Source organism: Dunckerocampus dactyliophorus, chromosome 12 (genome assembly GCF_027744805.1).
Source record: "Dunckerocampus dactyliophorus isolate RoL2022-P2 chromosome 12, RoL_Ddac_1.1, whole genome shotgun sequence".
In the NCBI taxonomy this organism is placed as follows: domain Eukaryota; kingdom Metazoa; phylum Chordata; class Actinopteri; order Syngnathiformes; family Syngnathidae; genus Dunckerocampus; species Dunckerocampus dactyliophorus.
In genome coordinates, this window is record NC_072830.1 from 19,226,863 (window position 1) to 19,239,402 (window position 12,540).

The 12,540-nt window shown below is 41.7% G+C and overlaps 1 protein-coding gene across 2 annotated transcripts in view; it reads left to right on the forward strand.

Annotated features, from left to right (window-relative positions):
- LOC129191336 (large neutral amino acids transporter small subunit 4-like) overlaps window positions 1–12,540 on the forward strand; it is a 30,198-nt gene that overhangs the window by 971 nt on the left and 16,687 nt on the right. For both annotated transcript variants that reach the window (XM_054794581.1, XM_054794582.1), the window contains exons 2-5: window positions 1,465–1,679; window positions 4,669–4,888; window positions 4,961–5,016; window positions 5,093–5,169. In XM_054794581.1, the coding sequence (XP_054650556.1) occupies window positions 1,520–1,679; window positions 4,669–4,888; window positions 4,961–5,016; window positions 5,093–5,169 (513 nt within the window). In that variant the 5' untranslated portion in view covers window positions 1,465–1,519. The remainder of the gene's footprint in view (window positions 1–1,464; window positions 1,680–4,668; window positions 4,889–4,960; window positions 5,017–5,092; window positions 5,170–12,540) is intronic.

A 12,540-nucleotide genomic window follows, 5' to 3' on the forward strand; every position in this document is an offset into this window, starting at 1 on the left:
ATAAGGCAGACAAACGAAATGTATGTTTATTGGTGTTTCCCCGTTTTATATTTTTCAGCCGCACATAATCTCTTTTGTTTTAAGTATTTTGTGTTGTCAATATGACAAAGAAATGATGATGTATCATCATTTAAAACCTTGACAACGGTCTCGCGCCGTGCTGGTTCGAACCGGATGAAGCTGGCGTTGCGTTCAGGTGCCGTCGATTTTTTTTTATCATCAACAATTCGGCGTCTTCAATTTGGACGTGGTCTACCACCGTTTTAGCGCAATAATAAAACATTTAAGTTGTTTTTGTAAATACTAAATAATGATCCTGGCGACGTATATGAAGTCACTTTTTCATCAAATTGTTTTGTATGACAACAAACTGCCCGATAATGCACTCTCGGTGCTACATATCCGATTTTGCCATCAGCCAATTGGAGAGGACTGGCTTTAGTCACGCACGAATCAGATTTCTTAAGGGCAGAGCTTCTTAGTATGAGTGGGGCGTGGAATACTCGCATCTCTTGCTCAGCTGTTTTGTGTTTGTATTCTCTGTTCGTCATTGCCATCAGCTTGCAGTAGGGGTGGGCGATACTGCTCCCTTTGGTATCAAGCCGATACCAAGTAAATCCTGTACAGTGATAGTATTGCCGATACTGATACTTTTTACACAAGTTGGAAATTTGGAATGATTTTGTGATTTTGCTTTTAATGTGCAGACCATTAGAATACAGCACAGGGCAAGCAACAAGCATTAGTGAACATATTAACAACATATAAATACAGCACTATAAGACGATATACTTTAGCAATATCAGCAAAATAATATATATACAGTGGTGTGAAGAAGTGGTTGCCCCCTTTCAGAGTGCTTATTTTTTCACGTTTGTCACACTTAAATGTTTAAGATCATCAAACAAATTAAAATATATTTAAAAAAAAAGAAATCAGGGAGGGGGGCAAAAACTTTTTCACATCACTGTATATACACATATAATATACATACATTTTTTGAGCAAAATAAGGTAAAAAATAAAAAATAATGAAACCAAAAGCAAAAACGGAGATTGGCTGTCATTCAAATCCTTTGGTTTTTTGCCTCCAAAGCCCCTCTAAGCCCTTCCTAGCTCCAAATCCCAACGAAAACACAGACATTTGTGAAAATAATCACAGACAAAAGCTGAAAAATATCAATTTCACATGCTTGTATACATCCGATACTAATACTACTTGATGCAATGGCTATTTGGATCAATCAGACCACCCCTAGTTTGTATGCTCTGTTTATCGCTGCCATCATCTTGAGGAATGAACACAGAAAGAATGATTCAGGGCAGATTCAGTTAGTTTTTACTATTAAATTGCTTGATGTAAGTTTTTTTTTTAGACAACCCATCAAGTGCTATGCACCGTCTCTGCCACAATGATCCGTTTGTGATATCACATCCATCGTAACTGCTCCCTTTCAACATTCAGGTGACAACGAGCCTTCGTCCTTTCCAGTCAGACTGGTGAAACCCACTCAGCTGAGATGGCACCCACCTTGGCCACAGCTTTCGCCCGCCGTTGGTGGATGGCGGTGACAGCAGTCATTGAGAACCTGCTTTTCTCCGCCGTGCTGCTGGGCTGGGGCTCTTTGCTCATCATGCTCAAGTCTGAGGGCTTCTATTCCTACCTGTGCAAAGCACCCGGTGAGCTTATTTTGCATTCTCGGAGGAGTTAGCATATTGTTGTTTGATTTCAAAGTCATTTCTAGGCTTTGAACCCCAAATATGCAGTGAGGATATTTACATTGTGTATTAAGCTTTTACTTTCTTGCTTGAATGTGTGACTACTGCAAACCTGAGCGTATTTGTCGTGCAAAGGAGCGACACAAAGGTTGGTGCTAAAGTGCTAAAAGGCCTTTTCACACAGGTTATCCGCTTGGGATTCTATATGCATGACCACACCTTGAGTGTCTTTCAAAGCCCAGAAACTAAACCCATTGACTACTTTGAGACTCTGCAGTGTATATGCTGAGTGGATGTGTTGTCACCACACGCTTTTTCAGGAATCACACCGGTCGCAGTGATATTGACTGAACAAGTCTTTGAGGAAAACAATATGCCAACGCTTTTGCATGGGCATGCACAATAAAGTTGGACCGGATTAGGTTTTTTTTTTTTGTGTGCACGACCCCAAAAAGCTCTTCTTTTAACGTTAACTGCAGAGGTGCCCAAAGTGTGGCCCAAGGTTGTTTTTCATCCTGCGGCTCATTTTTTATTGGCTCCTCGGTACATTGTAAAAATCAAATCAAATGAGCTATATTATGAGATATTACACTAATTAGCTTTGGTAACTGTCCCCGTACAGTAAGGGTTTCCAAACTGCCCCTGCGGCGCCTTTTTTTATTGGCATATCCGTAATTCGAACAGGCAGTGCCAAATATATATACATAAATAAGAAAGCGTCAAATCTATATGTGGCAGTACAATTGGATTTGTACAAATATATTTTTATTGGGCTATTTGGCTGACAAGTGACAAGTTTGAAACTGATAAACTATTTTTTTTACTCGTGCTGTAGAAAAAATGGGATTTGAAAAAAAAAAAAAAGAATCACCCCACAGAGACCCAATTTCTTTGTCACATATCCAGGCGCTAAATCAGGAGTGTGGCGCCTGGGGGTGACATTTTTAGCATACATTGACATACTTTTCAGCTTACACTTTTAGCATTTTTTTGTCTTTACAAAAGTATTACAGTGGCCCCCGCCCTCGCATCCTGTCTGCATGTGGCCCTTGCTGGAAGAAAATAAGTGCACACCCTGATTTACACACTTGGTTTTGAGGTGAAAACTTAAAATGGCCCCCTTGCTGCACTTTGGACAACCCTGCAGTAGAGCGTCTGATTAATGTGTGACCATGTGAGGACACAGACATTGATGTGCAAATGGGATGAAATGATGGTCAGCAGTTAATACTCTTACTCACTCGTACCTCCTACTGTATACTTGGCAACATGATACGCAAGTCACTCTCATTTCCCTTTGTCTCCAACTTTTCAGCCGTTCCAGAGGGAGGACAATGAGGTTTAACTTCTCCTAAAAGACATACAGTGTGTGACGATACAAACATATGTGTGCTTTTTCCTGACCTGAATGTTTTGTGAACTCAACTGTAAAACTGCTGATTTAAGGCTACATAGTAAGTCAAACGGGCAGCAAAGTCCCATATTTCTGTGCATAAAGGAATATATTGGATTTATATATATATATATATATATATATATATATATATATATATATATATATATATATATATATATATATATATAAATCCAATCCATTTAGGCTGTTTTCAATAATATGTTAACAAAACTTTTTTCAAATAGAAAAAAGAGAACGATGCACTTTGATAAAGTTTGTGCATTAAAACTTCTAAAACCATATAAACTCTATATATGTACTGTATATCCTGCAGAAAAGGCCTCAGCACTGAGATGCAGACAACAATCTGATGACTCGGTAGTTTTTTTTCTGATGTTAAAGGTGGAAAAACTGCTAAGTCCTTCTCTTTTATTTTCCTCACAGTCTGAGCCAAAACAGATTGACGCCAAAAAGTTGTTGTCCCTCTGTCAGCCTTCCTGTGTTGTCGCATCAGTCTGTTGATGCAGTGAGTAGGGCAGATGTACCAAAATAGAGTGCACGTGTCTATTCAGCGGGTGGGGGTGGGGGTGGGGGGGGGGGGGGGGGGGGGTCAGCAAGCAGACAGGGAGAGGTCCTTGCACAGTGCAAGGGTTCAGTTTTTCAGGGGCTTGTTTACTCGTGTTCTTCGCCCCGGTGTCTGCTTAGGTGACCATGTAAATGACATGATGCTTGGTTTATGCATCAAGCCTTTTGAGTGCACAAGTGTGTTCACAAGTATGGCAAAATGCAGTGTGCTATCAGTACACTGATGTTGCACTCTTTTGGCTAATTCTGGTGCATTTGCATTAATGCTATTTAATGTAAACTGTCAAATAAACCAATAACATAAAATAAATAGAGCCAAAATTGTGAGTGTGCAGTGATTTAAGATTCAATTCAAGAGTTTTGATGGACATGATGGACATTGCACATGATAAACAACAACAAGAAGTACAAGATAAATCATAATTTCAACAAAACGCTGTCAAAATTTGCTCACTCAAGAACTACACAGAAGTACACAGTGTACATAGTAGATGTGGTCCTTGGGTTACAAATGCATTCTGTTCCTAGGCTGTGATGTAATTAGACTTTTAGCGTAAGTTGGAACTTATACCAACTTATACATAAATTAACCTCACTCACACTGTACACACAACACACAAAGAACATATAAAAATACTGTGATAAATACAAGAATGAAATGAAACACTAATAAACAATAATTATTGTAACAGTGCACTGAATCCATGACCCCTCTAACATTCATTCATTCAATAGGGGTATCACAATACACTCAATAATAGCACATGCTGTATTCTTCTACCCAGCATGAGGAACATCTGAGTGTGGCGTGTTCCTCCTTTCTTCTTTTTAGGGATCAAAATTAACATTTTTCATGAATTTCTGGGAGTGCGTCTCTAACCACAAAACATCGTAAACATCGTACTGGCTGAAGTATTCCTCAACAAACGTCTCATATTTTATTGATTTTCTTGTGCTCTCACCAAGCAGACAGCAACAGCTCCAACATCAGTCTGTCCAACGTGTCCACCACTGAGACGTCTGACACTGAGGAGTACCTGGAGATGAACGGCTGGCAAATCTGCAAGGACCAGGATGAGATGCTGAACCTGGCCTTCACTGTGGGCTCCTTCCTGCTGTCCGCCATCACTCTGCCCATGGGCATCGTCATGGACAAATACGGCCCACGGAAGCTGCGACTTCTGGGCAGGTGAGCGGAGCAGTGAACGGGACACTTAGCGTATTTTATATGCTGACACTTAAATACTTTTTGTGTTTCCAGTGCCTGCTTTGCGTTCTCCTGCCTCCTCATTGCCTACGGAGCAAGTGACCCCAACAGTACGTATATCTCCTCACTCCGTCATGTATACATTCACTGTACTTCATGTGCTCACTGCTTTTGTATGTCGCTTAGATCTGTCCATCCTGATCTTTTTCGCCCTGGCCATGAATGGATTTGGAGGCATGTGCATGACGTTCACCTCTCTGACAGTAAGAATATGATTTCTACTTGACTAGCATGGAGATACCAACGTGGTAAACTGTTTATGGGGTCAAACAGCAGAAACAGAATTTTAGATAACTAAGTCGCTCCGTCTTGGTTAATAATGACCCCATGTTTGGGGTGAGGGGCATAGTTCCTGTTTGACCAACTCACAGGATGACGAACTCAGACAAAAGCGTCTGATGGTGATAAGACAGAACAATGGTAGTCAGAAAGAGCACAGCCTGTCTTCAGTGAAGATTAGGGGCGTCATGGTCCATGTGTTGGATTCTTCAGTACGAAGCAAGAGGTGTACTACTTCTTCCCACACGGAAAGACTTTGGCTAGCGACAGTGCCAAGGACAAGACAGATCCTGGAAACCCTCTTCCCTAGTTTGAGAACACTTGGCCTCCTTAGTGAAATATGTAAACACACAAACACAAGTGGATCAGAGAAAATCAGTGTTTCGCCATTGTTGTGCATAGATGGGGCACGGGGCGACAAAGTGGAAGAATTGTAGGTGGTCCTCGGGATACATAGGAGTTCTGTTTTTAGACCGTGATGTAAGTCGGGGTTTGGTGTAAGTCGGATTTTACACCTAAATTAGCTCCTAAGTCGCCCAGACTGTACGTTTCCATGTCAATATTAAGATCGCTACACTAGTTATTAATGTTGCTTTCAAAGGTTCGGCGACCAGGCAGTTATGTGTTTTCTGATCTCCGAGCGTCTTTGAAGTTGACATATGTGCTGAATCTGTGTGTGGCTGTGGGAGGACGACAGCTGAGTTTGCCAACAGTAGCCAGTTTTGATGCAATAAAGAGATTGTTGCTCGCCCACTTCCTTTTCATCCTTACAACGTCCAGGTAGATATTAAAATGCCATCTTTATTGTTGTAAATTCCCTCGTAATTTCATGCTTAGTACAGGCACTATTCAGGGCAGACATTTGTGTTTTGCACCAGGCACCTGCCAGGGCAACTAAGGGGTCCTCAGTAGGACCACAGTTTAGCAATCCAGGCATGTTAGAAAACTTGTCCTTGTATTGTATATGTATTTATATGAAAATTAGGTGGCGAATATCGCCCATTGTTGTGTGTGTGCCTGTGTATTATGCAGACGGTTTGAAGTGCTAGCTAACCTGTTGGCGCCCATTTTGTGGTGAAGCCAAGTATGTGTGTGTGTAAATTAGCACGTGCTCCTCTAAGCTAGCGACATACTGTACATTTCTATGTTAATGTTTATTCATTACGCAAACCAGACTCTTTGAGACATCAGACTCATTACAGACTCATTACAGTATATATACTACACATATAGTTCTGTTGTTGTGTCCGGACTCACTCTCTGACTGGAGTTCTGGTGTGGATGAGGTGCTCCAGCGAACCCACCTAACACACATACAGTCCGCTCTCCCCCACATTTATCCTGAATTGTGACTGCACGCATGCCACATGTAGTCTGTTCTTCCATGGCGCCCCACTCTGTAACGAGTTCTTGAGCGAGTCTTGTGTTTACTGAAGTAATTGATTAATTTATGGGAGTGCGTACATAACCACGAAATGGTGAAACTCAGAACGGCGTGAAACGAGGACCACCTGTAATACTGCACTTCAACCAAGAAGGAACTTTACTTTTCTAAAAATAAATCATTCACACTCTTCAAACCGTTACTGTTACACGTGTCTACACACTTGCACTTTACTAAAAAGGAACTCTCTAAAGCAAGGGTGTCCAAAATGCACTCATAACTCGTTCTTTATTGGCCCTCGGCATGTTGAAAAATAAATTAATTTATTATTAATGAGATATATTAAGAGATATTATGATTATGTCACCTAGGTTTTAGCATCCGTAATGCACAAAATGTATCAAAGTGACACATTTCTTCCTTGTATCAGCGCACAGACTCCATGACCCCTCTAGCATTCATTAGCATTCAATATATCCTTAACGTCTTGTCTCGCTGAGCTTTTCATGATGTTCATTTTCACTTCCATGGTGATGGCTTTCCTTTTCTTTGGTGCACTGCCGTTTGGGAGACATAATGAAATGTAAAAAAATAACTTATAAGCAATGTTGTTCTTCCACACTGTATTCTTCCGTCCAGCACGAGACAAACACTGCATTCTTGTGCTGCGTGCCGCGTGTATTCTTCTGCAACCAGTTCTAGAGCGAGTCTCGTGTTAATGGGGCAAAATGACGTTTTTAATTAATTTATGGGCGCAACGTCCTAACACGGACCCACCTGTGTACTGTACCGTATAGCGAAAAAATACCCATTAACATTTGACGGCCTGTGTATAAATGAAGTCAAATTTGTGCCAGAAGTCACATTTTTTTGGACTGCTTGCTACAACAATAAAGACGCAAGGTTAATCCCAAATATGAAAACAAAGTACGACTCGGTTCACAGTCCAAAATTGTGGCCTTGATTGTACACCTTATCAGTTAATTCTGCATCAAACAAATATTGTAGCCTTGGTGGAACTCTCTTAAATTGTTATTTAAAAAAAACAGTGGATATAAGAACAATGTCTGCAAACAGAGAGACGGGAGTGGGTGAGAAAAGCTAGAGTGGTCAGGGTGCAGCGAGATGAAAGTGCTGCATCAGAGGAGAGGTCCGTGTGAGAGTAGGAGAGTAGAAAGAAGCAACTAACATCTATTATTCACTGCTGTTCTGTCTGGTGGCCAAAAAAAGGCCTCCTCATGACTATTTCATCTCTGGAGCACACGCATCGCCGTGGTTGGTACTCTTGACGATGCAAATGTAACACGTGGTGCTGTGAAAGCGATACAAAATCAAACAAACAGGATGGCAGCAGTGGTCTATCAGTATCAGTATCAACATGGCGACATCTTTGCAGCAGTGCTACTTTCAGGCAGTAATGTGTCACTTTGTCACAGAAGAGATAAACAAGAAATGTGTATGCATCGCCCCACCCACTTCCTGTTCATGATGCCCACTGGGACACTGACACAAACATACACTCACAGAAGTTGTCCCCACCCACCCCGGCCGCCCCACCCCCCGGTCCGAGGTTGTTTTTGTTCTTCAGTTTCGGCTGTTTGCTGCGGCAAGGCTGGACCTGCCACAACTGTCAGAATGTCCTCGTGTGCACACAGGTGTGTGTTTATACACTATGTGTGTGTGTTTAACACCTCTGATGTACAGCAGGTTGAGTTATAGCTCCCTGCGGGGTGTGTACTGTATGTGTGGCTCAACAGATCAATGATTATTTCCAGGAAAAAACATCTATAGTGGAACCCGTACCCGACTGGCCGGCTGAGGTCGGCATGAGCGATTATCGACAAAACCGAAACTGAAACCAAAAATAAACCCGCTGCTTGCACATCGATTTCTGTGTTTTCAAGTTTCAGAATCCAGGTTATTATTGCCACGCGTGCACGTTTTAATGCAGTGTAACTACATTCTTAACTAGTAGTTATGTCATTGTTGTGGTTTCACTCCGCTTAGCGATAATGACAAAGTTAACAATACTGCAACACATGTCGACATAAACGGACCCATTTTTTCTAGAAATTACCCCTTTGGCTCTCACATTTTATGTTGATATAAGTGGTTGACCAATTGTTTTGATGTTATTGGGGCCAAATACTTCTATAATCATGTTATTACAGTCACTTTTTATGATTCCTGTCATGTTTTTTTGCTGTTTCTTCTCTTTATCTGTCATTTCCTGTGGGATGCACAGCACATTTACATGTCCTGGTTGGGGAAAACAAGGAGTAAAGTTGCCCCCGTTTGCTCCTCTTCTTGTCTGCCTGTAAATACATCTGAAATCATCATGTTACCGTACATGTGTTTAGGGCACCCCAAATACACACGCACACATACGTACAGCATATACAGTATCTTGTGCATATGGTGTATGAAACTCTCTCTCTCTCTCTGCACGTGCTGCAAGGCTCCGTGCTTCCTGAGTGTGCTATCCCTACACTGAGGCATTTCTCTGCCTGTATCTAATTATCGAAATCTTTCCGTTTCATGCATGCTCATGTGACTTACTGGGGGTGCCCAGTGAGAACAGCTTGTGCTTTGTTTCCTTACCACCTCTGATGAAAGGAAATATGCAGAAAAGGCGTGGTCATTTGAGATGGCAGCAGCCGTCACTGATATCGTGTGGTTGTTACTTGGTGGAGGAGTGCTATTTTGACATGCATCTACATTATTTGTGGATTTGTGCAAAGGGCTGCAGAGGCCTTCAGTCCCACTTGGGGACACCCCGCCCTTCTAATACAATGGAAAAAGTCAAACCATGCCAAACATGATGTCAGGACGACAGTGTCCTGGTGTTTGTCAGCTGCTGTTTGCTAATCTTACAGTTCAGTCGGCTGCACTTTATGATAGATGGAGTGGACAGGACCGGTCCAAGCTGGTTCTACGTGCTGCATTAGCAGACGGCAGAATTTCCATTGGCTGCAGCAAACCCTCTTCCTTCTTTCGTTTCCTCTCAAAAAGCTCCCTCTCCAGTTTCCTCTTTCACCCTGTTGCCGTGGCCGGGGTTTGGTCATTCCACAGTTGCCTTTGTAGCACACTCTGCATTTTTTTTTTAAACTCAGCACACTCTCTTAGCCAGAGTTGCAAAACATCTCCAGTTGTCTGCAGACTGAAGGGAATCTCTTAACCAGAACCCAATCTTACACCAGTACGACTTGCACCATCTACTAGAGAGGTCGGCAACCTGAACCATCAAAAGAACAGTATTTTTCTTTTCTCTTGAAAATAGGTGTTTTTCCCGCAGAAAACACATCTCATTCAGCCGAAGTTAGCAATAAATTATAAATACATCAAAATACAGGTAAATAGACAGCATACATGTACCCCTGTTAGAGATATTTCTGTCCTTATGTTAATATTTTTTGTCAAGATTTTGTGCTTCAACGTGTGTGTCTTTGTCCAGTCTAGAGGCAATTAAAAAAAATTGTCTTCTATCTCCACCTGCTTAGACATGTGCTCCACAGCCTGCAAAATCGTTTTATGTTGATTTCTTTACTGTTTTTTTTTTTTTAATTATCTTTTGAAATACCTACATATGCAAGGACATCAGGTAAGCTCTTTACGACATCCGGTGTCCATCTGCACTTGCTAGCAACACAACCCAGCCATGCAACCATGATCTCTTATCTGCGTGACTTTTAGGGAACTAAAATAGACCTGACATGGCTGTCCAAACACAGAGTCCATCAGTGTGTACACTTACACTCCGCGCTTGGATACGCACAGGGCTAACAAAAGCGCTATTGAGGGAAGATGTAACAGCAGTTGTATGTGGGCTGGCAGGGATGATTGTCTTTGCTGTCAACATTTACATACAACATGCACATTCTTTTTTCATGCATAATTATGAAAGATGTACATCACACACAAAGTGATGCTTCTGTTTAAGGCAGGGGGTTCCAAATATTTTTCCACTGAGGGCCGCATACACTTCGTCTTCATATAATTAAACATAAAACCAATCCAATAGAGGTAAAATAAATACTAAGAAATTAAACATGTACCAAAGTAGAGACAGCTGTCGGCAGGCAGACGCTGTCGTCATTCTACATTTGATCAAAGTTACTTATGATTTTGTCAGATCAACACACTGTTTGGACTTGTTGGCAACCTTAATCACAGAGTGGTTCTGTATTTGGCTGCGCGCCAACAATACAAGCACGAGCGATCACCGTTTCATAACACACCTCATACGTAGAAGATGTCCGTGTTGACAATTTAGTGATTTTAGCCATTTTTAGCGAGTAGGGGTGCGCATTAAAAGTCAGGAAGTGTTTCTTGCTTAAAGGGATAGTTCGAACTTTTTGACATGTAGACAGATGAAGACAGCTGCGTCTCTTCATGCTTGCATGCAAACACTGTGGAACACATGCACAACAATGGACAGGTGATAGCACACACTGATACGACGGGAGAAAAAGTAATGCCGATTTTTTTCGAGAAGTCATTTTTGTGATGCAAATGTATAACCCTTTTGAACACATTGTTTGAGAAGCCAAACTCTCTACTTAAGTGGCCCCACCAGCACCAAAATCTCACCAGAACTCAGCTCACAGGACGAAGTGAGGGGTATGTTACTGTTGACGCACTACACTGCTGATGGGGGTGTCATACAACTTCATGTCAAAAAATCCGAACTATCCCTTTAAAGTACCTGCTGCGCGCACCTCCGATTGTACATAAGTATCTCTGCATAATGCTGGTCTGAAAGTTGCATAAACCCCTCCACAATGAAGCTCGACAGAGCCAAGCGGGCAGAGCGTGGACACACTCCTCCGTCACCTGGCAATGCTTTCCTGGCGAAACCAAGACATGCATGGGTGTCCAAAGTGTGGCGTAGGCATCGTCTGCATCGTCTCGTCTCGTGACACCCCTAGTCGCGTGTCTTTCACTTGTGCTAATGTGTGTGTTTATAATACATTATCTTGACACACGCTATCCTCGTGCTGCACAGTCTCTACTTGTTCTGGTCTGTGTCAGCACCTGACCGTGACTCAGACCCACTAACCCAGAGAAACTACCTCGTCTCTTCTTTTTGCTCTGTCACATCATAAGGAGTGGAATCTGGCCCGGACATGCTCTAACACAAACACATTTTTTTAACTCGCTCATTGCACCACTCATGTGATTTGGTTGTTTTTGCCCACTGACTCTTGCATTCTGTGAAACGACTGCCTGTGGCAACATAGCGGAGGAAAATGTTAGGCCACCATTAGCTTTCTTCTTTAATGAGCCTCAGTCATTGGACATAAGAAAACTAACTAGAGAAACAATAATGTTATTATCAGTCTGAAATGGTGTTTTATAATGAAGACATTGACGGTTGACCTTCAAAAAGATGTTTTGGTTTTAATGTTGTTAGGAGTGGTGCCAGGACACTTACAGTATAAACTTGATAAATACAGTACAGGTAAAGATGACTTATATGTGTTTATTTCCTCTTTACGACACATATTTTGACTGATACGACTTATACTTCGGAGCGACTTGTAGTCGGGAATACATGATAGCTTTGCTACTAGATAAGAGTAAATGAAGCTGCGTGTTCAGTGAGTTTTAGTGGTAGAGTTGTTAAGGTAATACTTAGCCCTTCTCAGAGTACAAGTATCACTACTTATACTCTGAGAAGGGCAAAGTATTACCTTTCAAACGGTGTTAAGTTTGTCACATTAGTGCTTTGTTTTATGAATTTTGGTATTTTGGTATTTTGGTCTCAAACTGCTTGACATTTTCCTATTTAGAACTTGTGCTTTGAATTGTCTTTTGCTTTCCTGAAATTGGTTGGGTTGAGCTTTTTTCTGACGTTCTTCCGGTTACATGCGTGTATAATGTGTATATGGATACAAGCAGTTACCATAGC